Raw genomic sequence first — 26,975 nt, 5'->3', positions numbered from 1 at the left:
GTGAAGGGCTAACAAGCACCAGATACCCAGGAAATTCCCCATAATGGAAAATATAGGCAGATTTGACTATACGGAAGTTAAAAGTACAATAAATTGATAATTATTGCTCAATATATATAAAAAAATAAAGCAGCACCAAACAAACAAAGAGTTATCAGATATAAAGTGCCAAGCAAAATCCAAGCAAACAAAAAAACCCCTCAAACTCCTAACAAACAAAAATCTTCACTAGTGCAAATGAGCAAAGGATACATCACAGGGTATGAATCGGCCTCATCAGTAATCCAAGAGTCAAAAATTTTAAAAGACTATCCATTATGATTATTGCTGTTGTTACTATTTTTGGTTTAGGTAAAGATGAAACAGGTACTCTCATGTGCACTAAGTATAGAAAAAAAATTTTGAAAAGCAGTTTAACATGATACATTGAAAAAAATATTATATGTCCTTTAGCCTGGCAAATCAGCTTCTAAGAATCTGTTATGCATGCACAAATGTGAATACACAGATATGTTCTCTGATTGTACTGTTCACTAACAGAAAAAAGGTTAATTAAATTATGGCACATTTATTCTCTCGATTCTCAAAAAGAATAAAAATATGAGGCAGATTCTTCATGTATGTATCTTAAAAATATTCATAATAAACTAAATAAGTAAAACCAATAAGCATAATAAACTAAACACAAAAGTTGCAGACCACTATGTATAATGTGCTAGCATTCATGTGAAACTTAACAGAAAACTTTATGTGATACAAATACATTTGTATTGCACACTCACTGCAAAGATAAATTCTTACTAGCATTTAATCTCTGAGATAGGGCATAAAATTAAGGTTCTGGGAAGAGTTTAAGATGGTAGTCTACTTCTTATATTCTACATTGTCTGAATTATTTTCTTAACTAAGATTATATATTAGCTTTGTTTACATGAGAAAGAGAAGTATCAAGAGATTTGTCAATAGAAAAATAGTAAACTCTACATTGTTAGTTGACTTTAAGAACAGATTATTATTATAGAATATGATATGATTAATTACAATTTCCTGCCCTTAATGGAAGTTACATTTTAAAGGATGGGAAGCAAAATTATTCCATCAAAAATAGGTAAAATGGGTCAGGCACTGTGGCTTATGCCTATAATGTCAGCAATTTGGGAGGCCAAGGCAGAGAACTGCTTGAGTCCAGGAGTTTGAGGACAGCCTGGGCAATATAGTGAGACTTTGTTTCTACAAAAAAAAAAAAAAAAAAAAAAAGTCAGGCATGGTAGCACTAGCTACTTGTGGGGCTGAAGTGTGAAGTGGGAGGATTGCTAGAGCCCAGGAGGTGGAGGCTGCAGTAAGCTTTGATTGTGCCATTACACTCCAGTTTGGGCGACAGAGTGAGACCCTGTCTCAAAAAAAGAAAAGAAAAGAGGGTAAAATGAATTTTACTGCTAGAGTTATTTAGAACATCAATGCGTACATGCTCTAGATATTTGGAAGATACTGGTTAATTGAAATGACTATAAAGCTAAATTTCCCATTAATTTTCATAAAATAGCCAAACCTATTAAAAATTAACTGTTAGACTGATATACAAAGGTAATCTTTAGAAATAATGCTACTATTTACTTAAAACAAAAGTTATACTTACAACAAGAAATAGGCGGAACTGGTCCAAGTTGTGGAAAGGTCATAAGAACAGAAACCCCTGGTAGATCGTTTTGGTTTGGTTGTTCAGTAGTTTGGTCAGCCCAAACTACCACTTTTTTCCTCTCTACCAAATGTTCAATTTCTTTGAAGTCAGACTCAAACTCAGCATTTGAAAGGCCAGCTTCTTTTAATGTGCAATATTGTTTTCTTAGGGCTGGAAGTAAAGCATTCAATACTCTATACATAGAAGATGACAAGAAAGAAGAGATAAATATTACATTTCATTTTGAATACTTTTAGTTCTTTTATGTAACACCTGAAATATTAGCATATCATTAAAATAATTTTCCATGTATGAACCAGGTTTGAGTCTCAATTGGTCTTCACTTGCTTCTACATGACTTCTGTAATGTGGGGGACAAATAAATAGTTACTATCTATAATAGGAGATTGCTTTGAGGACTAAATGAATTTAGTATATTTGTTTATTTGTCTTTTAGAGACAGGGTTTCACTCTGTAGTCCAGGCTGGAGTGCAGTGGCATGATCATCTCATTGTAGCCTTGAACTCCTGGGCTCACTTGATCCTCCCGCCTCAGGCCCCCAAGCAGCTAGGACCCCAGATGTGCACCACCACACCTAATTTTTTTATTGTTTGGTAGAGATGGGGTCTTGCTATGTTGCTCAGGTTGGACTCAAACACCTAGCCGCATGAGATCCTCTTGCCTCCACCTCCCAAATTGCTGGGATTACAAGGATAAGCCACTGCACCTGGCTAAATGAATTAAATGTACATAAATGCTTTTTGCAAAACATAATGTAATTTCTAAACCACAGATGTTTTTATTAATTATGATCAAATTGAAATGAAAAATTACTATGTCAAATGATGAGACATATTTTAGGTATATAACATTAAAACATACACAAACACATAATAAAAGAAAAAAACCTACCTCTCCTTTAAGTTAAATGACCTAAAGAAATGGCTTTTGGAACAGCACTTAAAGGGATTTTAAGGAGAAAAGTTGTGGATAAGGATGGGGAGTACAATAATGGTTAGGGCACTGGATTAATGGTTCTAACTCAAAATCTCCCCTATTAGCAACAATTAGCACAGCACTGAAGGTAATTTTTTGTGCATCAGATCTCTGCGTAAGTGTTCACTGAGGAAATGTCACAGCTAAACAGTTTTAAATTTATACACTCAATCAGTGGTTCCTAACTTTTCTGTAAAGGAAGACACCTAACAACATCAATGATTTTGAAATGATTCAGTCCTGGAATCCTGAGGCCATCAATAGATGATGTTTCAGTTGACGCATAACATTGAGGAGAAGAGAACCATTAGAAGTATGTATAGAGCAGTGGAAAAAGACTAATCAGGCATTAATTTTCATACACAAATGCCACCTTATCACCTATGAGTCTTAAATATTTCAATAGCAGCACAACAAACTGTGACCTCTTTCCTTTTGGTGGGGGTTGCTGGAGGGTACTGCATTTAAGTCAGTACAAGAAAAAGTTATTAATCAAAGTCAGTAAAACAATTATTTAGCATTTACACTATCAGGTACTATGCAGGAAAGTTATCACAGTAGGTCTGACACTACTAAGAAAGGCTAGGTTGTAAGGTTGACACCTGGCTGGTGTTTTAAAATATGGATTTTAGGAGAGTTTCCATCATTTCCAGTACTCATATGACAAGAGTGGCTTACTGTGCTTAAACTGCACAAAAAATGTGGTTTATGCTAAAACACCTTCTTTTCTTTTGAAAAGTCTGGAATTTTGGTACATCCTAGGCAGAAAGTGCCTATGCAACTGGCTCCTAATAAAAACCTGGGACATGGATCTCAAAAGAGCTTCCAAAGCAGACAACATTTCACGTGTGCTGCCACAACTTTTTGCTGGAGGAATTGTGCACATTCTGTGTGATTCCACTGGAAGAAGACTCTTGAAACCTTGTATCTGGGTTCCTGCAGACTTTTGTCCCATGTCTTTTCTCTTTGGCAATTTTGCTTTGCATCCTCTTGCTGAAATAAAGCACAGCTAAGAATACAACTATATGATAAATCTTGTGAGTCCTCCTAATGAATAACTGAAACTGAAAGTGGTCCTAGAGACCTATAACACAGGAATTATATCATGTTATTTATTTTCATGTTTATTTAATCTTTTCAAAACCTTTAAACGAAATGTATTATAATCTATTCAAAACCTTTATATGAAATGTATTATAATCTATTTTTATGTAAGAAAACTACGTCTTAGCAAAGCTAAATAATCAACGTAAGGTTATATTGCTCATATAACATAGAATTCAAGATTGATTCCAAAAGTCATCCTCTTTCTTCTATGCCACATTGCCTCTGTGATGCTCTGGTTCACCAATTTTCTCAATCATTGAGTTAGCCTTATTTCCCCCATTTAAAGGTAAATGTTTACCTTTAGATAGTGTATTCATCTAGAGTCTGATATAGCAAATGTAGTGTGGTTAAAATAAATTAACGTTTCTTGATGACTTCAGCTCTTTTAAGTGGTTTGAGTGTTACTAAATTAATATTCAGTATCTACTCTAGGTACAGACACAGAGACTTTAAGGAGATGAGTTTGAGCTTCTATCCACATAAAATTATCTCCCAAAGGTTTTCATTTTTCTTTTTTAAAAAAAGCTATACTAATATGATTTCCTCTAAATCAAGATAATTAATTGTCAGTTAGTTGAGCAGATTCTTAGAGCAGCAGAAAGCCCTTAGAGAAGTAAGTTTTCCATCTGTATGGAGCATCAAAGTGATACCTAAGGAGTTGATGATGTAACCAATGTGCCAAAAAGGATTGAGCAATACTTTTCTTTTTTACAATTATATTATAAAAACTAAATGACTAATGTAACTACTGAGCTAGAAGAGAGAACATAAAAGACCTGTTATAGCATCACATACAAATCAGGACACCTGTTATTTAGCAACTTCACTGTAATGGCAGCAAAAAATCATTCTGGAATTCTGAATAATTAACAATTGCCTACTTAAAAATTCAAGTGGTGTTAATAGCAATTGCTTCTAAGGGGAGACATGGATGGCTAGAAGACAGAGGTAGAAGGCAGATTTCTTTTCAATGTATAGGTATTTATGAAATTTTGTGGCCAGGCGCGGTGGCTTATGCCTGTAATCCAAGCACTTTGGGAGGCCGAGGTGGGCGGATCACCTGAGGTCGGGAGTTTGAGATGAGCCTGACCAACATGGAGAAATCCCATCTCTACTAAAAATACAAAATTAGGCGGGTGTGGTGGCACATTCCTGTAATCCCAGCTACTCAGCAGGCTGAGGCAGGAGAATCGCTTGAACCTGGGAGGCGGAGGTTGCAGTGAGCCAATATCGAGCCATTGCATTCCAGCCTGGGCAACAAGAGCAAAACTCAAAAAAAAAGGGCAACTTTGTATTACATAGCATATATTAGGTAAAAACAACACAACATATTAAAGAAAAACACAAATTCATAAAGCACTACAGTACAAAGTTTATTGAAAGAAAAGAACTCTCTTAACGTTTTCTGATTCAGGCAGACACACAAAAATAATGTATCCTGTAACACATAAAATCAACTTTCTGGCAACAGAAAATTAAAGTTCTGTGCTTCAGATATAGTGTTAAAACTGGAAAATAGGTAAATCTATATACTCACGCCTCAGTCTGCCTGTGTTGCTGTTCCTGAAGACAAGCTAGATCTATCATATGTCTAATTTGTGCTTTCAAATCTTTGTTCTGGAGATGCAAATGGTGACAATGAAGATCTTTCTTGAGTTCCTAGGGCAAATAATACAAAATGTACTTCAGATTGCTCTAAGAATATTAAAATTAAATCAGTTTTAATAAAACTCATTTTATATTGTTGCCATTAGTTTTAATTCTTTTTAGATATTAAATGTTTAGAAACAATTTGAAAATGAGTTCTGGGTAGGTGGTCTATAATTTATAAGCAAGATGAGTTTTCATGTTTTCTCAGAAATTGAATATTAGGAATTCAGAAGAAATTTTAGTGTCGTGACAGCTTCTTGGTCTATCCAATTTGTTCACAATGTTGCAAAAATACATAAAAATGACCAGTTTTTGCTTAAATGTCATTTCCTTAGAAAGGTTTTCCTTGAGCATTATATTTAGATGGACACTCTTTACCCCTCAATATTGTTATAGCATTGATTGCATTGATCAGTAGCAATTGCATTGATATATTCATTTATTTATAGTTTCTCTGTTCATACCAGAACATATAGCTTACCACCAGGACAGGAACTGAGTCAGGTTAGTTCAGTGTTAAAGCCCCAGTGCACAGAGTCTGAAGTTGTGTGCAATAAAAATTTCTTTTTTTGCAGGAAAAAAAGATGATATGGTTGATATCATCTTTGGTTGGATGATATGGTTAGAGCGCTGGCCTATGAGTCATGTGATTTTAGAGATGGGCTTTTAAGGCCTTGAAACAAATGTTACCATAAGTTGAATATACAGCCTTTATGGAGATCAGTTTACTTGACTAAAATTTAAGAGCTGGTTCAGATTATCTCTTCAGTCCTTTCCAGTTAGAAAATTAAATGATCATAATAGTGTAAATATGTTTGCCAAGTATTCCAACTGTTTTCCTTTAAAAGAAAAATATGCTGGCTGGGAATGGTGGCTCACACCTATAATCCCAGCGCTTTAGAGGCCATGGTGGGTAGATCACAAGGTCTGAAATTCAAGACCAGCCTGGCCAAGATGGTGAAACCCTGTCTCTACTAAAAATACAAAAATTAGCCGGGCATGGTGGCAGGTGCCTGTAATCCCAGCTACTCGGGAAGCTGAGGAAGGAGAATTGCTTGAACCCGGGCAGCAGAGGTTGCAGTGAGCCGAGATCATGCCACTGCACTCCAGCCTGGGTGATAGAGTGAGACTCCGTCTCCAAAAAAAAAAAAAAAAAAAAAAAATCCTTTATACACATCCTCTCACAATCTTCTTTATCTTCTCGAATCTTTCTTCTTTTAAAGAGACAACACTTGACGCCCATTCTTGATATAAGCTTCATCTTAGGCAAAAGTGTGAAAATGTGTTTTGTAGGTTCCATTTTCCTAAACCTCAACTACCCAGGGCCAGGTGTCCTCTAATCTACCACCTGAAGTTGCTTGTATTTCCTTAAGCCTACTAACCTTATCTACAGAAAATATCAGCAAAGGGATTACAACAAAATATGAATGGTGATAACCTAGTAACAGTCTCAGAAACTTTATTGAAACAATTTCAGTCAATAAAATAAAAAAAAAAATGCAATTCTTTGGACATTTTGAATGGCTAAGACAGGAACCCTATATGCAGGGGAGCTATGTCTGGAAACTTCCTCCTAGGGACAATTCTTATAATCCATCTTAGCTTTAGCTAGTGAAAACAATGCAAAATATTCTTCAGATTCTTTTAAAGAATATTAAGATTAAATCAATTTTAATAAAACTCCTTTCCAATCTGCAGTTGACCAATGATTTTCTAAAATGTCAAAGTTTTTTTTTTTTCCTTTTAAAAAAATACTTCCAAAGCCAGTTATTGAGACTATGACAGAGAACCATGTCACCCATCCTATTTGTCTGGATATATTAAAATTAGGAATTATTTATATAATTCAATATACTTCAAGAAATATAGTAAATGTTTTAGAAAAAAATTATCTTTACGGAGTCAAGATGGTACGGCTAGAGTTATGTGATTTTAGAGATGGCCTTAGCCTTGAAACAAATGTCACCATAAGCCAAATATATGCCCTTTATGGAGATCAGTTTACTAGAGTAAAATTTAAGAGCTTGATCAGGTGATCTCTTCAGTTCTTCCTATTAATAGTTAGAAAACTGAATGATCATAATAGTGTGAACAAGTTTGCCACATATTGCATCTTTTTTCCTTGAAAAAAATCCTTCCTTTATATATATTCTCTGATAATCTTATTCCTTTATCTTCTTGAGTCATTCTTTTAAAGAGACAAGACTTGATTGTATAATTATATTAGTCAATAATGGGTCTTTGGCTAGCCTTTTAACTTTGAAAAACCAAGTTTATAATTTGAGTCTTTTCTTGACATACTAATGACTAAATCGGATTGGAAGAACGTGATTTATTTTGAGAACTACAAGTAGGTTAGTAATGGCTAAAGTATAGAGTATAATGAAAGGGGATATATAAACCCTAAGAAGTATTCAGGTGCCAGACCATGCTAGGCCTAGTAAATCACAACGGAGAATTCATTCTAGAAAGAAGGCAGTAAAGAACAATATAATCAGTTTTACCTTTTAAAAACTTGCTTTGGTTTCAGTGGAGATAATGAATTGCAGTAGAACATGAATGAAAGCAGAAAGACCAAATGAAGCAATCCAACAATGAGGTATAGGAGTCTGAATTAGGATAGTAGTAGAGGGGCGTAATCAGAAGTGGATAGATTCAGAATATCAATGAGTAAGTAAGGAAGGAGACTATAGAGAAAACAGCACCAATTTGTAAGTCAGAAGTTCTGAGTCTTTGTCCAGAGTTGTGTGACCTTGGATAAGTCCCTTTATCAAGTTATGCCTCAATTTGCTGATGTAAAAAATAATGGCTTATAACTAGATTCACATTCAGGTATATAAAAGTTCTTCATAAGAGAATTCTAGAAGACAGACTGCTAAAAAAAATTAGATTTGACCATACTGAAAAAGGTTAAATTTATTGAAAATAATGCAGATAATATTAACTTCATAAACACTACTAAGTAGACAAAAAAGCAAACACAATATAGCAATAATAATGATATCAGAAACAATATACTATTTTTAAAATTGGAAGCTTACAGTAATGTGGGATAGAAAAGGTAAACTAGTAAATTTCTACAGTTGACTTTTTTGCCTCCTTAATACTTCATAAGTTCTTAAGTACTTCTGCAGTTAGAATGTTGATTACATGAAAAAACATATAATAAAAGCATAATGTAAATTACGTTAGGATCTTGGGAGGTGAAAATACTCTAGCAGTATCATCTAAAACTATATACACATACATATTTAAAATTTTTAATGAATATACTTAATGCCACTGAACCGTATATCTAAACATGGTTAAGATGGTAAATGTTATATTTTTATTACACACAAAATTTGTTTCAGACTTTTTTCAGAAAACTTTTTCTCACTAGAAGGGCTAAATAATCTGAGACTATCATAGCCGTAAGTAACAAAAAAAAATTGAAGAACCTTCAGTAGTTATTTTTAAATAAGGTCAAAGTTTAACACTAACCAAAGACTTAAGAGTTTTATGTAGTTTAGAAAATCATAATCTTGAGAATATGACTGCTTTAGATAAAACAGTCTCCAAATAAACAATTAAATAATAAGTGGAATAAACCAAAAGTACTGTCAACATTCCACACCTGTTACCAATCCAGGAGAATCAACTCTTGTGCTTTAAATGAGAAACATTCATTTGGTCAAGGTTATCAGCTGTTCTCTTTGAAACAATTTTACCAACAACATAACCACATTTCAGTATTCCTACAGGTATTGTAATAGAGACTGCTGCATTCTATGATAAGCCTCTATGGCTTTATATGGAATTTCAGAAGTTACCTCCTCTGATTCTAGCCAACCCATATTATAGTTTATTAATGAATTTTGTCTTTTTTTGCTTATTGTTTTGAGTCATTATATCATCTTAAGACGGATATAACATTTTTTAAAAAGTGTGCTATATTTTCCTTCTTAAGTAGATATTCTTAATCTTGTGTCAATGGAAGGGCTTCAGAAAACCCAAATGACTTAGAAAAACACAAAATTGTATGAATGTGACCTCCCCAATCTCCTATCTGGGAGAAAATCTACATAGCTGTGATCAGATTCTCAAAAGCATCTATGACCTCCAAAAAGGTCAGTATCACTATTCTGGAAGAGAAATTCAAAATGTATTATATGATGGGGTTAGCTCTGTTGTTAACTGTGTACTCTCATTCTTTGTACAACTTGCTTGGCTATTGATGTCTCTCTTATTGTTGCTTAGAAAATTATTAAACTATTATTTATCATTCATTTTCTTTTAAGTGTTGCTCGGCTTTGAATATAGCACTCCACTTAAGCTCATAATGTCTTAAATACATTTATAGATGACAAATTAAGACATTAATGTTAAATGCACTGTCCAAAGTCGTATAATTAGTGTTAGAGTTGGATGATATTCAAAACAAGTAGTAAATACCAAAATTACCAAACACTCCAACTTCAAAGTCTATCCTCTTTACGATGTTTACATTCTTTTGCAGGGAATATTTTAAAGTGCCTTACAGACTAAGTTATATTATTGCAAAATGTGCTATATACTAGTATGCATATATGGTATATATGCATAGTAGTAGTACTATATCCCTACTCAGAATATACCAATATATACTACTATATATATATATATATATAGTATATAGATGCATATAGTATATGCATATATGCATACTAGTATATAGCACATTTTGCAATAATATAACTTAGTCTGTAAGGCACTTTAAAATATTCCCTGCAAAAGAATGTAAACATCGTACTAGTATATACTAGAATATATATGTATATACTAGTATATATAGATAACATATAGTATATATATACTATATCTATATATTATAGATATAGTGTATATATATGTATGTATATATGTATATATGTGTGTGTATATATATGTATGTGTGTGTATATATATACACACATATATGTATAGTATATATACTAGTATATACTATATATATACTAGTATGCAATATATAGTATATATATGTATGTATATATGTGTATAATATATACACACATATCATATATACACACATATATATTATATATATACATGCTAATATATATAGTATATACTAGTATATATACTGTACATATAGGTACACATACAAATATATATATACATACACATATATACACATACACATATATATATATACACTAGTATATACTAGAATGTGCTGTATACTATATTTAATGTCCTAATCTTAACTAACTGGCTGGTATGCTTTTATCAAAATATTATCAAAATATTCTGAGGTTAGAATAAATTGTTGGCTCAAAAAAGCTCCATACTAAAGAACTGTTGTCTTTGGCTTCCTTCTTAGGAAACAGGATATCTGCTGCTTGCTCCTTTCACTACGTTGAAGTGCCATCATTAACTACTACTGCTAGTGTTTTCTATCCAGTCATGCCTGAGCTTTCATGTCAAAAGAATAATCATTTACGGCCATTGCTGGCCCACCAGAGAATCCATTCCCTAGCCATAAGGCATTAACTAATCTCTCTGAAATATAAAAACAATTAGTATATTTGAATACTAAAGATCTCTGGCATTTGTTGGTAAATATTTTATATTTATTTTTACCTGTATTTTCTGTCTGATGCCTTTCTAAGAATTCAAAGGTTTTAGAAGTTTCCATATCAATTATCTGATACATAGTTACAGAATTTCAGAAGAGCATCACCAAAGTAGAGACTTTAGCTATTCTACCTTTTAGAAAAAGACTGAAAAGAAGTTTCCTTTTAAAGTATTAAGTATCTGGGTGAAAATTAGTTACTTCATAGCAGTTGCTCCTAGTTGCTTAGCCTATATTCACTTTCTTCTTCTTTCTTATTAGGAGCTCCAATCCCATTACTGGGTATATACCTAAAGGATTATAAATCATTCTACTATAAAGACAAATGCACACACGTTTACTGCAGCACTATTTACAATAGCAAAGACTTGGAACCAACCCAAATGCCCATTAATGATAGACTGGATAAAGAAAACGTGGCACTTCTCAAAAGAAGACATACGTGAGGCCAACAAACATATGAAAAAATGCTCATCATCACTGGTCATCAGAGAAATGCAAATCAAAACTACACTGAGATACCATCTCATGCCGGTTAGAATGGCGATCATTAAAAAATCTGGAGACAACAGATGCTGGAGAGGATGTGGAGAAATAGGAACACTTTTGCACTGTTGGTGGGAGTGTAAATTAGTGCAACCATTGTGGAAGACAGTGTGGCGATTCCTCAAGGACCTAGAAATAGAAATTCCATTTGACCCAGCAATCCCATTACTGGGTATATATCCAAAGGATTACAAATCGTTCTACTATAAGGACACGTGTACACGAATGTTCATTGCAGCACTGTTTACAATAGCAAAGACCTGGAACCAACCCAAATGCCCATCGACGATAGACTGGATAGGGAAAATGTGGCACATATACACCATGGAATATTATGCAGCCATCAGAAACGATGAGTTTGGGTCCTTTGTAGGGACATGGATGAACCTGGAAACCATCATTCTCAGCAAACTGACAGAAGAGCAGAAGATCAAACACCGCATGTTCTCACTCATAGGCGGGTGTTGAACAATGAGAACACATGGACACAGGGAGGGGAGCACTACACACTGGGGTCAGTTGGGGGGAAATAGGGGAGGGAGGGTGGGGGTGGGAAGCTGGGGAGAGATAGCAAGGGGAGAAATGCCAGATGTAGGTGATGGGGAGGAAGGCAGCAAATCACACTGCCACGTGTGTTCCTATACAACAATTTTGCATGTTCTTCACATGTACCCCAAAATGTAAAATGCAATAAAATAAATAAATGGGGAAAAAAAAAAAAAAAGAATTCAAAAATTAAATTATTTTTTATGTTTTCAAAAAAAAAAAAAAAAAAAAAAAAAAAAGAAAACGTGGCACATATACACCATGCAATACTATGCAGCCATAAAAAAGGAGAGTTCATGTCCTTTGCAGGGACATGGATGAAGTTGGAAAGCCATCATTCTTAGCAAACTAACACAGGAATAGAAAACTAAACACTGAATGTCCTCACTCATAAGTGGGAGTTGAACAATGAGAACACATGGACACAGGGAGAGGAACATCACACACTGGGGCCTGTCAGGGGTCGGAGGCAAGGGGAGGGACAGCATTATGACAAATACCTAATGCGTATGGGGCTTAAAACCTAGATGATGGGTTGATAGGTGCAGCAAACCACCATGGCACATGTATACCTATGTAACATAACCTGCACATTCTGCATATGCATCCCAGAACTTAAAGTAAAAAAGAAAAAAAAAATGAAAAAAAAAAAGAGAGAGAGAGAGCACTCCAATATTGTTCAGAGTAATTACGCAAAGAAAAGGGAGATCATCTTTTAAGAGTCTCTTCTATCTACAGATAGCCCTGTGACATATTTCTAGCCAACACATTAGTCTGTTAGGAATTTTTTGAAATATCTTTGGTCTCCTGATATAGACATCTCTCCTCCTTTCTTTCCTCTTCTTCTGGCTTAGGTGTGTAAACTTAAGACTAGATATGAAATAGTAACACTACAATCATGAAATGACAAGCACAATAATGACGTATAAAAGATACTGCATTAGGAATGAACTGCACACTTCCAAACTTATTGTTAAGAGAACAAAAGACAGCCGAAACTAGCTAAGGCACTAAAGTTAGACTACTGTAACCTTGTAACAGTATACAATTCTAATGTGATGCTGTCATTATCCATCACTACACTTTAAAAATAAAACTTTTTGCCATTCTAAGGTGCAATATCTTCAGTTACACACACACACACACACACCCCCTTTCAAATCAACTTTCTTTAGTCATAATACACAAATGTTGACCTTATTTAAACTATTTTTGCATTACATAGCAAGATTTCAAACAAATTACGTATCTAATGAATTCTCAAGTACAGTTTAAAATAGAATTATTTAGTTTAACTTAAAAGCTACCATATAAAAGGATGCAATCACTTAGAAATAACAATGTTTAAAAATAAATTAAATCTCAGAGATGGGCAATAATAGTCTTATGAAAGATATTTACTCAATAGGAAAGAACACATTTTAGGAGCTCAGTTCTTATGACTTAAATCTGAACACACAGAGATATTTGTACCTTTGAAATATGACCGTTTGGACCTAAGTGTCCCATTTCTTTTTCAACACGATGGAGCCAATTAGTATTCTCATTAAATTGCTTCAATTCCTCCTCCCTCCTTTTCTCCAGGTAGCAGCGACGAGTTTTCAACATTGCAAGTCTATGATCTCGTTTTCCAGTGGCCTGAAACATGATTCATTTAACAGTTAATCTAATTTTTATAATATTTGATGTACGTAATATTAGTAAACTGGTATTTTCTTACGAAAACTATTGTAGTAAATTGTTAGGCTATATTTTTGTATTTAAAGCTATTTCCCTGTTGAAATCTCAGAATACTACTGCTTGCAGGAAAATAGGAAATTGAGTTGTGAGTCATTTTTATAAAATTACAGGTTGAGAGTTTATGGCTTTAAGACATACACTGACCAAATCAAAGACTATAACTTTTTTTTTGTCATTAAAGTACAGCCCCTGCAGTATGTTTCGTCTGAAAAGTTCATACAAGGTCAGATACATTCCATGATTTCCCTACTCAAAATCAAAGCAGATACATATCCTGCTTTTGTCTTTGATGTGAAGAAATAAAGTGTTGTATTGCTCTGTGTTTGCCTATAAGGCCTCAAATTGGCTAATATAAATGAAAGGAAAAAGAGCTTATATCAGAGTGCTTATCAGTATCTGATCTTGCCTGTAGGTTAGTTCAGGACCCATAATGAATATTCTAAATATTTCTGGTGTTTTACCTAGGCATAAATTGTGATTAAAACTAATCTTTGATTTCTTACCCTAAGGGTCTTGCACACTATTATGAAAACCATGAGCTAGAACATCTTGACCTCTCTAGGGGTATTTGCCCATAGATACTAAAGTCAATAATTATCAGATAGGATGGGTAGATCTGAACCAATGGATCCCAAAAGGTTAGAATAAGCACTTGCAGCTGGTTCTGGGAGCAGGAAATGAAAAAAAAGGAACAGAAACTAGATTTGAATTTGGTTGAAGAACTCACCCTCTTTAGGAGATAAATATTTCTTAACTTTTACAAAAGCTATACTATTGAGACTTCGGCATATAAAAGAAAAATATGATTATCTTCATTTGGATAGAGGATATGAGCTTATAAATGATTTAAGGTCAGGCACAGGTGGCTACCTCGAAGTCACAACTAAATCCTAGATATTCATAAAATTTTACTTCCCTTCCCTTCAAGGGAAAGGCAAGAGTCAGAGAGAAGCAGATTCCATTTCAGGCTAGAGTCATAGATCAGGGAAAAATAGTTGACAGGCACAGTCATTCTCACCAAGGTTTCTAACTCTTTTTTAAGGCTTCTCTGGTTAATTATAATATCAGAATCTCTCTTTGTCAAGGTAAGACAATAACGAAAACTAAATAAGCCTCTCAAAGAAACAAAAACCTGGATAGTCAAGCAGAGAAAACAAAACAAAACGTAACCCATCAAATTGACCACAGCACTAGGGAGAGAACTGTGACAGAATGCTATAATGCAGGCTGGGCATGGTGGCTCATGGCAGTAATTCTAGCACTTTGGGAGCTGAGGTGGGAGGATTGCTTGAGCCCAGAAGTGCAAGACCACCCTGGACAACATAGAGAGACCGTGTCTCCACACAAAAATTAAAAAATCAATTTAGGCAGGTGTGGTGGCATGTGCCTGTAGTCCTAACTACTTGGTGGGGTGGTAGGGCTGATGTGGGGGCATCACTTGAGTCCGGGATGTTTGAGGCTGCAGTGCAGCGAACCATGATTGCATGATTGTGCTACTGCACTCTAGCCTGGGCAACAAAGTGAGACTCTGTCAAAAAAACTAAAAAAAAGAATGCTATTATGCAAAGGTTACCTAGTGTGGTACAGGGACTCCTAAGGATTCCTAAGATCCTTTCAGAGAATTCACAAGGTTAAAGCCATTAAAATCATTTTTAATGGTTTTCTAGAAGCTAAATGATGTGTAACATTACAACAGAATAACAAACCAGCAGTTATTAGAATACAACTGATATGAAAAGCCAGGCATTAAAGAAATTTGCAAACATGTAAAACAATGCCACTCTTCTATTTTCACTATTTTTGTTTGAGAAAATAAATTTATCACACATAATTTTTAAAAATTATTTTAATTATTATCATGTTATTTAATATTATTTGTCAATTATTTTAAAATGAATACATAAATATATTTTTGTAAATCTCAGTTTTAATTTCTAATATAGCAATATCGGTAGAGGGAATACATATAAACAAAAGCTCTTTGAAGTCCTAAATAATTTTTAAAAATGGAAAGGGGTCCTGAAACTTGAAGTTCAGAGCTGCTGCTATAACAGAAGGTGGGTGATGTGACCTACTGACATTTTTCTGCTATTCAGCAGATGTAAAAATTTAGGCAAACTGATCTTAGTGGGTCTTTAATCACTTTATCTGAAAAATGAAGACAAAAATATTACACCTATCTGAAAGTAGGCAGTTAATTAAATCATCTTTATTTTGCTTTAGTATTTACAATGGTAGGGACTCTTAGAAACCAGGGCATATGGGTCTGATGGCAGCAATATCTAATATCAGAAAATCCTAAGCAGAAACCTCAAAAAGTCTGTTTATGACTTTTTACTTCTAATGTCCATCAAATGTATCCTCTATGATGGTTCTCAGGGGACATTTTCCATCAGGGTACTACTACCGAACCACTGTTCTAAAATGGCAAGTAAGTGTTTGGGAATACATTCTAAAATATGCATGTTAAACCCTGACATTAGAGTGAAATGTTTCCCATTAAGTTTTAAAAGAGCTTTACATATTTCATTAACAAAATCCCCTGCACACCACAAAACTCGTACAAGAGAACAAACATATCTACAATTTTAGGTTTTACTACTGCTTTGTGTATAATAATTGCTAATATGGTAAACTCGTATTTTTACATTAAAAATAATTTTACAGATTATTTTTATGGGGCCATAAAATTACCCAGGAGCTTCCTTTTATTAGTAATTTCAAAGTCCATACTCCAGAACTATTTATAGCTGAATCAATGTTATGAGATTCTTTCAGCACTTCTGATAACAAACCTCTTTTGGAGAGAATCCAAAACATATAAAATTCTTTGCCTTAGAAAAGCAGTTTACTCAGACTACAGTTTGACACTTCTGTGTAAAAACAAATCAACCTCTAGATATCTTACTATGTTTTTCAGTGGCTTAACTATCAACAATAACTTAGGAGCTTATAACTCCACTACTTATCTAGTCTCATAAGAATAGCTAAAATAATTGGAAACCTGAGGATCAAAATGACCACAAGTAAGAGATCAGGAAAGGCACTTTGGTTGAAAAAAGTCTAGGCTACTACACAGAAGAATAAAGATGAAAGAAAAACCAAAAAACCGAAAATAAAACCAGTCAAACCCATCCTGTTACTCTATGTCTTAATCTTTCTAAATAACCACATTCAAAATTCAATGAAGGAATTAAGAGAGTAAAAGAGCAATTATCTAAATTAGTTTGGATACATAGTCCAAGCTCATTAATTATACTAAATAATAATATTTGAATGCTTAAAAAATAGAACTCTAAGTTCTGGTAATGCCACTCCCTTGCTTGAAAGACAGCATTTTGGCCAAAAAAATAGATTTTACATTCCTAGCAACCAACAGTTCCACAATGTGTAGTACCAATATCTTATCTTTCCAGTCTATTGTTAATAATTCCTAATATGGCAAATATGTCTAACATCATGTGCCAGCTCCAGTCTATTCATTGTGGTTCTATTTTCGGATTTCAAAAGAAGGTATGGCCACGGATCAGTGGAATTTGCAGTGGGTAAGGAAGTAGAAATTGGCAGTAAGTTTTGAGTATAGTTATGCACTTCTATACATACTGTCCAACAAATGTGACCTGCTCTGGTCAAACTGATACCTAATCTACAATATACTGGTCCTATTTGTTTCTCTCCCATTGGTATTCATATGCAAGGCCCAGTACAAATCTCATCTTTCCACCAGAAAGTTTTCTTAAAAACACAGTAAGAAGTCACTGTTTTTTTTTCTTAATAGCTATAGCATTTATAGTACTTAGAGTATAGCAGAGTGATTAAGCAGGCTCTGAAACCACAAAGGTGTGGTTTAATATTGGTTCAGCCACATGAATGAGTAAGTAACTCCAGACAACCTACTTGAGTTCTCAGTGCCTCCATTCCTAACAAATGATAATATTAGATCTATCTCAATAAGTTTGTTATAAATATTAAATGAATTAATCCATGCAAAGAACTTTGAAAAATGTCTGGCAAATAGTATTCAATAATATCAGCTGTTTTTATTATTACTATTTACATGACAATCATATAGTACCTTGTCATTTTTATTATTTTTATTGCTTCAACTAGCATGTAAATAATTAAAGGGCAAACACTTTTCTTTACCTCCATTGTGTCAAGCACAAGGTTTTACAGATGAACAAGTGTTCAATAAGAGTTTCATTAACAGTTGAGATGTGAAGTCAGTATCAGTTTCTTATGACTACATTTCTTGCCTTTTGTCAAAAAGTAAATCAGATAATTGCACATTCAAATAATTGACACTTATTTAAAGGACATCTACACAAAACTGAGAATTATTACACACTGAAGATTACTATGTAATATAAGAAGTACTGATAGCTGAAATAAACTGGGCATGGTGGTGTACACCTGTAGTCTCAGCTACTTGGGAGTCTTAAGTGGTAGGAGGATTGTGTCAGCCATGGAGTGAGACTTCATCTCCAAAAATAAAATAAAATACACATAAAAAATAATAAAAAGAAAAATATCGTAAAAATTTGATAAAATATATAACATGATACTATTTCAGAAATCTATTTAGCAACCATATGAAAAGGGTTCATGACAACAAACTGATAAATTAATCCAATGATATATTGTTATTTGGAAATCATTACATTTATCAGAGAATACTGGCAACAATTTGAAGTTCATGAAAGTGAAAGTACAAATATAGCAGCAAGATATAAATTCGAAGATATAAATTCAATTTCTTTTCTGCCTTAAAAGAATGTGAGGAACATCTTAAATGCATCTCAAAAAACAAAATTGAAAAGAGAATTTCAGTAAGGCATAAAAAGCACATAGTCAATAAATATATTACTAATTTTGATAATATAGTTTAATAGCTACTGACAAACTGGTATCAATGATACATTACTGAATGCTTTATGATTAATTTCCAGTATAGTGTATCTTTCCCATTTCATAGGTTACCAGAAAACTAAAGTGTTAGTTTTGAAAAGCATTTTTTAAAATTTGACAGCTTCTGGACATTAAGAAATTCAAAATTTTTCTATGTAATGGTTACTTCTGTGAAAGTAGGAAAAAAAGAAAACATGTTTGGGGTGGTAGTTTGAGAGGACTAGGTAGTTATTTATAAGATAAAGCTTTTTAATTAATAAGTAGTATATAAATATCATATGTCTATGTAATTAAATTACATAAAAATACAAATTAATCAATTAATATCAAAACTGGGGAGAATAATTGTCACTATTTTCAAAATATTTATTTTTCTGATCTTTGGTGCTCTGTAGTTTCATATGTTTAGGTATACATTTTATACTGCTTAGAGCTCATGCTTTTTGAATTTACATCTTATTAGTTCTAGCTAATTCTCAACCATAAATTTTTACATATTTCTTTATCACTAAATATTTCCTTCTGAGATGTCTATTAGATGAATGTATGACTTTTCTTCTTGTTACATGTTGTAATCCTTCATATAACACCATCTTGTCCACATGTGTTATCTTTATCCTCATTTGGTATAATTTTCTAAAATCTGTCTCCCAGTTCATGTAAAAAAGCATAGACATAAGAGCACAGGCTCTAGAATCAGCATGCAACAGAACAAATCAGAACTCAGCACCTATGAGCTGTGTCACCTTGGACAAAATGACTTGTGTTTTGGTTTCCTCATTATGATTATTAGGATAATATTACTAAACATTTCATGGGGTTTTCTGAGAATTAGAAAAGTTGATATATGTAAAGTGCTTTAACATTTTCTGGTATTGTATCAATAAAGTGAGTTTTTAATTTTAATGAATAAATCTTTAATTTCTGGAACTTTCAGGTGTTTTTTACCTCATATTTGGATGTCTTTTTTTGTAGTGTCCTATAATTTTGGATGGTGAGTTCATTAGTGGCTAGAGTTGAGAATCTATTGCTCCTAAGAGGCTGATTTTTCTATAGCTTCTGCCAGGTTTTCTAGTGGTATCATTAGTTTGATAACATTGTGCATATTAATTTACCAACTTTAGGGGTTTTCTAGACAAAATACATGAGTTATAATAATTTAAACCTCAATCATTGTAAAAAGCACGCCTGTAATGGTAGTGTTCAAATGACTTTCTTTTTCTTACCCCAACCATGGTCACTTGGGATAAGAAAAGCAACCATCCTTGCCAACTGTGATGGTTGGCAAGATTTTTTTTTCCCTGGTGTACCCCTAGTATAAAGGATATAGATCTCTGAAATTTCAGGCTTTATATAGGAGCTCTCATTTCTAACTCACTGTCTCCTTTGGGTCTCTTCCCTAAGTAGTGATGTACATCAAAGGTAGAATAGTGGGAGGAGTCTGTGTATGGTGGGGAGAAGGCAGTATACTACCATATTTAAAAAAAAAAAGTCAACTGACTGTTTGGTGTGCTTTTAATTAGGCCCCTGCACTCACACATCTAACAATTTCAGTGATAAAATTTTCTGACAACAAAAATCTGTTGGTCTAAGTTGTAAGCTACTGCCTGCATCTGGATAGACTGCTTCTATTGCTCTACCTTTAGTAACTGGCTGTCCCTGAGTGGGTAAACTTCATATTAAAAGTTCCATAAAATGCCCAGAAAAACAACAGTTGTACATGAGATTCTGTTGTTTTTGTTTGTTTTCTTTTTGTTACTGACATTAGGGAATTAAAATTTCTTTCTTGAAGGCCAGATGCGGTGGCTCACGCCTGTAATCCCTGCACTTTGGGAAGCTGAGGCGGGCGGATCACTTGAGGTCAGGAGTTTGAGACAAACCTGACCAACAAGGAGAAACCTCGTCTTTTTTTCTTTTCTTTCTTTTTTTTTTTTTTCAGACGGAGTTTCTCTCTTATTATCCAGGCTGGAGTGCAAAGGCGCAATCTTGGCTCATTGCAACTTCCACCTTCACCGTGTTGACCAGGATGGTCTCCATCTCTTGACCTAGTGATCCACCCACCTCGGCCTCCCAAAGTGCTGGGATTATAGACGTGAGCCACTGCGCCCAGCCCAGAAACCTTGTCTTTACTAAAAATACAAAATTAGCCGGGGTAGTGGCGTATGCCTGTACTCTCAGCTACTCTCCAGAGGCTGAGGCAGGGGAATTGCTTGAACCCTGGAGGTGGAGGTTGCAGTGAGCCATGATAGTGCCCCTGCACTACAGAATGGGAGAGAGAGCAAAACTCTGTTTCAGGAAAAAAAAAAATCTTTCTTGAACACTTAACTATGCATTTAAAAAAATGCTTGCTATATTTCCTCCAACATTTCCAGATGTTTGTGGAGAATGGGTAAGTAGCCTTGACTATCAAATTTCTAGAGTTAGACACACCTCCACCTCACCTTCCACCACCACCAGGACTGGCACAGTGGCTCATGCCTGTAATCCCAGCACTTTGGGAGGCCGAGTGTGGATCACCTGAGGTCAGGAGTTCGAGACCAGCCTGGCCAACATGGCGAAACCCCACCTGTACTAAAAATACAAAACATTTAGTAGAGATGGTGAAACCCCTCTACTAAATTGCACGCCTGTAATTCCAGCTACTTGGGATGCTGAGGCAGGAGAATTGCTTGAATCTGGGAGGCAGAGGTTGCAGTGAGCTGAGGTCACACTCCAGCCTGGGCAACAGAGTGAGACTCCGTCTGAAAAAAAAAAAAAAAAAAAAAAAAAAAGGAAGCTCCTATGTTTTTACACTTTTTAAAATTTATAATTGCTAATTACCTTTTCTACTTTATCTTCAGAACACATCATTTCTATTTGTTTATGGCACTGTTGTTGGTAGAATGATTTAAGTTCATTTTCTTTAAGTAACATTTCCAGCTTCAGATATTCTTGTCTAATTTCTTCTCGATTCTGGAACAAGCAGTTGAGGATTTCTTGAAACCTACCAAAATTAAAACATGATAGAATCTCACTAAAATTATAATAAGCCATACAAAGTTTATTTAAAGGAAATGCATAAACAAAGGAATATATGTAATTCACAAAACTACACTCAATGATAAACAGCAAACAGGTAAAAATGACTGTATCCTATTATAAAAAATGTTCAGAAAAAGTTATTAACTTTACTTCTACTACATTAGGTTTTTCTTTTTCTCACCCAAGGAAAATCATGTTACTGAAAGATATGGGTATCATAAGGTGTTGGTATTGCTAACATACTGTGTTTTGTCTATGCTTACACCTATACATAATCCAATTGCTTAGCAAAAACAAAATAATTTTTGTTTGTTGGAAAAGGATGATAATCCAGGCATGCACAATCCGAATTCAAAAAGCCCTATTAGCAACACAGCATTATGTGTTGTTTTGGTGTTGGCTCACTGTGAAGGAATAAGCAGTAGGAGGCATAATCATATGGTGCCTCCATGGCCCCCTAGGGAAAGTGACAGAGCCAGTTTTTAGCTTCAGAATTTGTTATAGTGAAAACAGACCATACGGTTAGCTACCCCCTACAGCCTGGCTAAGAATCAGCTGACACTGCTAGGACTCAAAACATCCAAGTTTATAATGTGGTAAACCTAGAAAAGCTGTTTGCAGTGTGTTTCCTCTTAAGGGCAATATACGTCTAGAATATCAAAGTTGATTTTGATTCAGATTTCCAAATGCCCACAGACTTCAAACTGATTAAATTTTATGAAAACTCTAGCTGGATGCTACAATCCTGCATCCTCTTGGGTCAGTAGAACACTGGTCACACCAATATTTTAATTTTTTAAAAACATATTTGTGCTTTTACAACTCCAAGCTACAGTAACAGTATAAACATTCATATCAAGCAAAAACCTAAAAAAAATTAACTGTGAAGAATTTAAAATAAAGTAAAAGAAAGTATATACATTTAAAAATAAATGTTCTAAACTGGCCAGAATTTTAGATATACTTATAAGGATTGGCAGTAATGCCAATTTACGTCAGCAGTTCTTAATGAAACTCTATTGGGAATGAATATAAGCCGCAAAACACTGACTTTACTGCAGTTTTGTCAAGCTGATAAATATTTCATAGGAAATATGTACAGACATTGTTATTTCATTGTATTATATTACACCAACAGTAATGCCAGTAAATGAATTGATGTTATCTTTAGATTATATCTAAAGATAATTTCTTAGTTTTTCTATAACTTTTTATTCAAGGACAAAGTTAAATATTTGTCAATTTTGTGATCTAGACTTATTTTAGTTGTTGGTGTTCACTGATTAGGATGGAAGGAAGGGAATTGTTATCGAAGGTTTCTAGAGAGCAGATTAACAACAACAAAAAAACCCTATCATTTTAAAACTGAAAGAGTTCTAAGCAAACATTCAATATCTGTACCAATATTTTTAGGTAATACATTATGAGTATTAAACTCCACAATTTTCTTGGCATAGTCATAAGTAAAATTGTATATATATCTACTCTTTATAAAAGAACAATTTTTTTTTTTATGATTTCCTTTTGAGAATTATCTTTCCAAATAGCTTTGATAGACAGAAAATGCTGTAGATTCTTCCTTTTGTCTATTTAAACTTCATAAAAATGTTATTTAAGTTTTTTATAACAAAAGACACCATGAAAATTCATGGCATTGAAAAAGTACCATGTAACAATATGATTGATACAATAAAAGATATTTCACACATTTATTTCAAAAGACAGTTATTTTTAGGGAAAATGACAAAGGTTATTGAGTACATAATTTTATCATTACCTTCTTCATAAAGACAAGTAAGTTATTTAACACATGGCCAGAATTAAAATCAAAGTTTTTATTGTTGGTCAAAAGTCAGGTTGAAATATAAAAAACATCCAAATACATGCTTATTTCACAGCTCAGGCCCTTCCCTCCTGAAAGGAGGGCCTTACCAGAAAGAAAGGCTCAATGACTTAAAGCCATCAACTCAAGAAATGTTTACTAATCTATAAGGTTTTAATTGGTATAGTAGACTTGGTTAAGTACTACTGAGGAATTCTATGGAATCAATTACTCCAAATTTGAGAAGCTGGTGAATTCCAATACTTATCTGGTTACATGAGGACCACTCCCATGTTTAACTAACAAAATGAAATAATAACAACTAATAATACCATATCAGACTTAAAAGTTTTCTTTGATGAGATGGAAAACCAGAAATCATTTTTACTTATTTCTTCAATAATACTGTAAAATGGATAAGAAATAATAAAAAAGCATCAGAAGACTAATACACTATAACAATTTTATCTTAAAATAAATTGTTAGGGAAATTAACAGAAAATAACTTAAACATACTAGAAAATCTCCAACATAAAAAGAGCTCTTGCATTATAATTAGAGGTCAACCTTAAGCTATATGAAAACTGATTGACTGAGGTTGATAGAAATATTTCTTGTTATTACTTCTTACAATGTTTGCAAAGTAGCATAATGTGGTAAAACAAGAATTAAGACATGAAAGATGTGACGGATTCTTGCCTTTATCTGAAAGTGAGAAAACAATACCTGCCTTAACACTATCTGAAAGAGTTGTATTGGTAAGATGAAATTAATATGGCTCTAAAAATAATTAAAAACTATACTATATATAAATAAACTACAAGTATTTTCTTAGCATGTGGGGTCAATTAAGGCAGAACAAATTATTATTTTTTTTACAAGTTAGGAATATTTTATGTAAAACTTCAACACACAAATGCAATTTTAAAAAGTTACAGCTGAATCAGGTGTGAAAGTCACTTTTGACTATAATCTTGTTTTCCTTATAGATACTGAGATACTTTTTACAAATTCTAGAGCTCCAAACAGTGTGAATAACCACAGGTTTAAGGTGTAGTTGGTTTCTCATACTGATAACAGATAATTGGCTCCAAAGAATGTCAAATAAGTTTAACTTTACTCAACTTTAATCAGACTTGAACAGATTCCTTTACTACACGTTTTCTCAAAGCCTGGATTCCTTAAGGAGTAATTTCCAAACTTGTTTAATATAGCAATTCCTTACTGTCTTTCTAGAGGTACTCAAGATTAACATCTTGATCCAGTGTCTCAATGGGCCAATTTAGACAACTGTCTTATCTGCTTGAGGAAAAAGTACTTTTGCATACTATATTATTAACTGCTTTCTTTTTAAAAATTTACTAAGAAGCTTAGAAGGAACCTATCAAAATTTTGTATCAGAAGGGCAGATCCAAGATGGCCAAATAGGAACAACTCTGGAGTGCAGTTCCCAGCGAGAACAACACAGAGGGTGAGTGATCACTGCATTTCCAAATGAGTTTTTACTGCCCACAGACCAGGAGATTCCCAGGCTGAAAAGTGCCATGAGTTTCCAGCACAGCTGTTAAAGCTGGTGCAGCAGGCTTCCGCAAAGAAACACACAAATCTGGGTGGCCGTTTCAACTGGCGCCTGGAATGCCTGGGATACAGAGCTGCTCATTTATCTGAAAAAAAATGGGGCTGAAACAGGGAGCCAGATGATCTGGCTTGGAGGCTCCCATCCCCACAAAGACCAGTAATCTGAAACGGTCTGGATTGAGAGTTTTGCAGCAAGCGCAGCTGGACCCTGGACAGTCCAGCTGTGTTGGGGGAAGGGTGTCTGCCATTACCGAGGCAGTCCATCACTACTGAGGCAGTCCGCCATTACCGAGGCAGACTGCCATTACTGAGGCAGTTCTAACTATACCTCTGTGAACAAAACCACAGGGAATTTCATACAGCAGCTGGGCGGAGCCCACGGCAGCTCAGCAATGGCTCTGCTGGCAGACTGTGACTATGCTACCTCCTTGCTGGGCAGGGCATCTCTGAAAAAAGGCAGAAGCACAGCAAAAACTTATAAATAAAGCCCCACCTTCCCAAGGACAGAGCACCTGGGAAAAAAGGTAGTTATGAGTTCCGCTGCAGCAGCCTTAAACATACCTGCCCAGCAGCTCTGAATGGAACAATGGAGCTCCCAGCTCAGCACTTGAGCTCCTATAAGGGACAGACTGTCACCTCAAGCAGCTCCCTGACCCCCTTATATCCAAAGAGATACCACATAAAGGAGAGCTCAGGCTGACATCTGATGGGTATCCTTCTGGGACGAAGGTAAAGAAGAAGAAACCAGCAGCAAACCTTACTGTTCTGCAGCCACCGCAGGTGCTCCCCAGGCAAGCAGGGTCTGGAGTGGACCTGCAGCAGAGGGCCCTGACTGTTAGAAGGAAAACTAAAAAACATAAAGAAATTCAACATCAACAAAAAGGACGTCCACTCAGAGACCCCATACAAAAGTCACCAACTACAAAGACCACAGGTAGATAAATCCACAAAGATGGAAAGAGACCAGTGCAAAAAGGATGAAAACACCCAAAACAAGAATGCCTCTCCTCCTCCAAGAGATCACAACACCTCACCAGGAAGGGAAAATGCTGTATGGAGAATCAGTCTGATGAATTGACAGAAACAGGCTTCAGAAGGTGGGTAATAACAAACTTCTCTGAGCAGAAAGAACATATTCTAAGCCAATAAAAAGAAACTAAGACCTTGAAAAAAGGTTTGACGAAATGCTAACAAGAATAAACAGCTTAGAGAAGAATATAAATGACCTGAATGAGCTGAAAAACACAACACGAGAACTTCATGAAGCATACACAAGTTTCAATAGCCAAATCAATCAAGCAGAAGAAGGGATATCAGAGATTGAAGATCAACTCAATGAAATAAAATGAGAAGGCAAGATTAGAGAAAAGGAGTGAAAATAAATGAACAAAGCCTCCAAGAAATATGGGATTGTGTGAAAAGACCTAATCTACATTTGATAAGTGTACCCGAATGTGACAGAGAGAATGAGTCTAAGCTAGAAAATAGTCTTCAGGACATTTTCCAGGAAAACTTTCCCAAGCTAGCAAGGCAGGCCAACATTCAAGTTTAGGAAATATGGAGAACACCAAAGATATTCCTCATGAAGAGCAACCCCAAGGCATATAATCGTCAGATCCATCAGGGTTGAAATGAAGGAAAAAATGCTATGAACAGCCAGAAAGAAAGGTTGGGTCACACACAAAGGGAAGCCCATCAGACTCACAGTGGATCTCTCAGCAGAAACCCTACAAGCCAGAAGAGACTGAGAGGCCAATATTCAACATCCTTGAAGAAAAGAACTTTCAACC

General features: G+C 34.5%; 1 protein-coding gene across 4 annotated transcripts in view; it reads right to left on the bottom strand.

Moving 5' to 3' along the window:
• Positions 1–26,975, bottom strand: part of KIF18A (kinesin family member 18A) — a 97,913-nt gene that overhangs the window by 37,945 nt on the left and 32,993 nt on the right. For all 4 annotated transcript variants that reach the window (XM_032283682.1, XM_032283681.1, XM_032283680.1 and 1 more), the window contains 4 exons: positions 21,585–21,747; positions 13,590–13,754; positions 5,319–5,440; positions 1,637–1,872 (listed from right to left, as the gene is read on the bottom strand). In XM_032283682.1, coding sequence (XP_032139573.1) covers positions 1,637–1,872; positions 5,319–5,440; positions 13,590–13,754; positions 21,585–21,747 — 686 coding nt within the window. The remainder of the gene's footprint in view (positions 1–1,636; positions 1,873–5,318; positions 5,441–13,589; positions 13,755–21,584; positions 21,748–26,975) is intronic.

Source organism: Sapajus apella, unplaced genomic scaffold (genome assembly GCF_009761245.1).
Source record: "Sapajus apella isolate SASKATOON/1434 unplaced genomic scaffold, GSC_monkey_1.0 scaffold14, whole genome shotgun sequence".
In the NCBI taxonomy this organism is placed as follows: Eukaryota; Metazoa; Chordata; class Mammalia; order Primates; family Cebidae; genus Sapajus; species Sapajus apella.
Note: the sequence above shows the minus strand (reverse complement) of the source record. Positions and strands in the feature narration are given on the sequence as shown.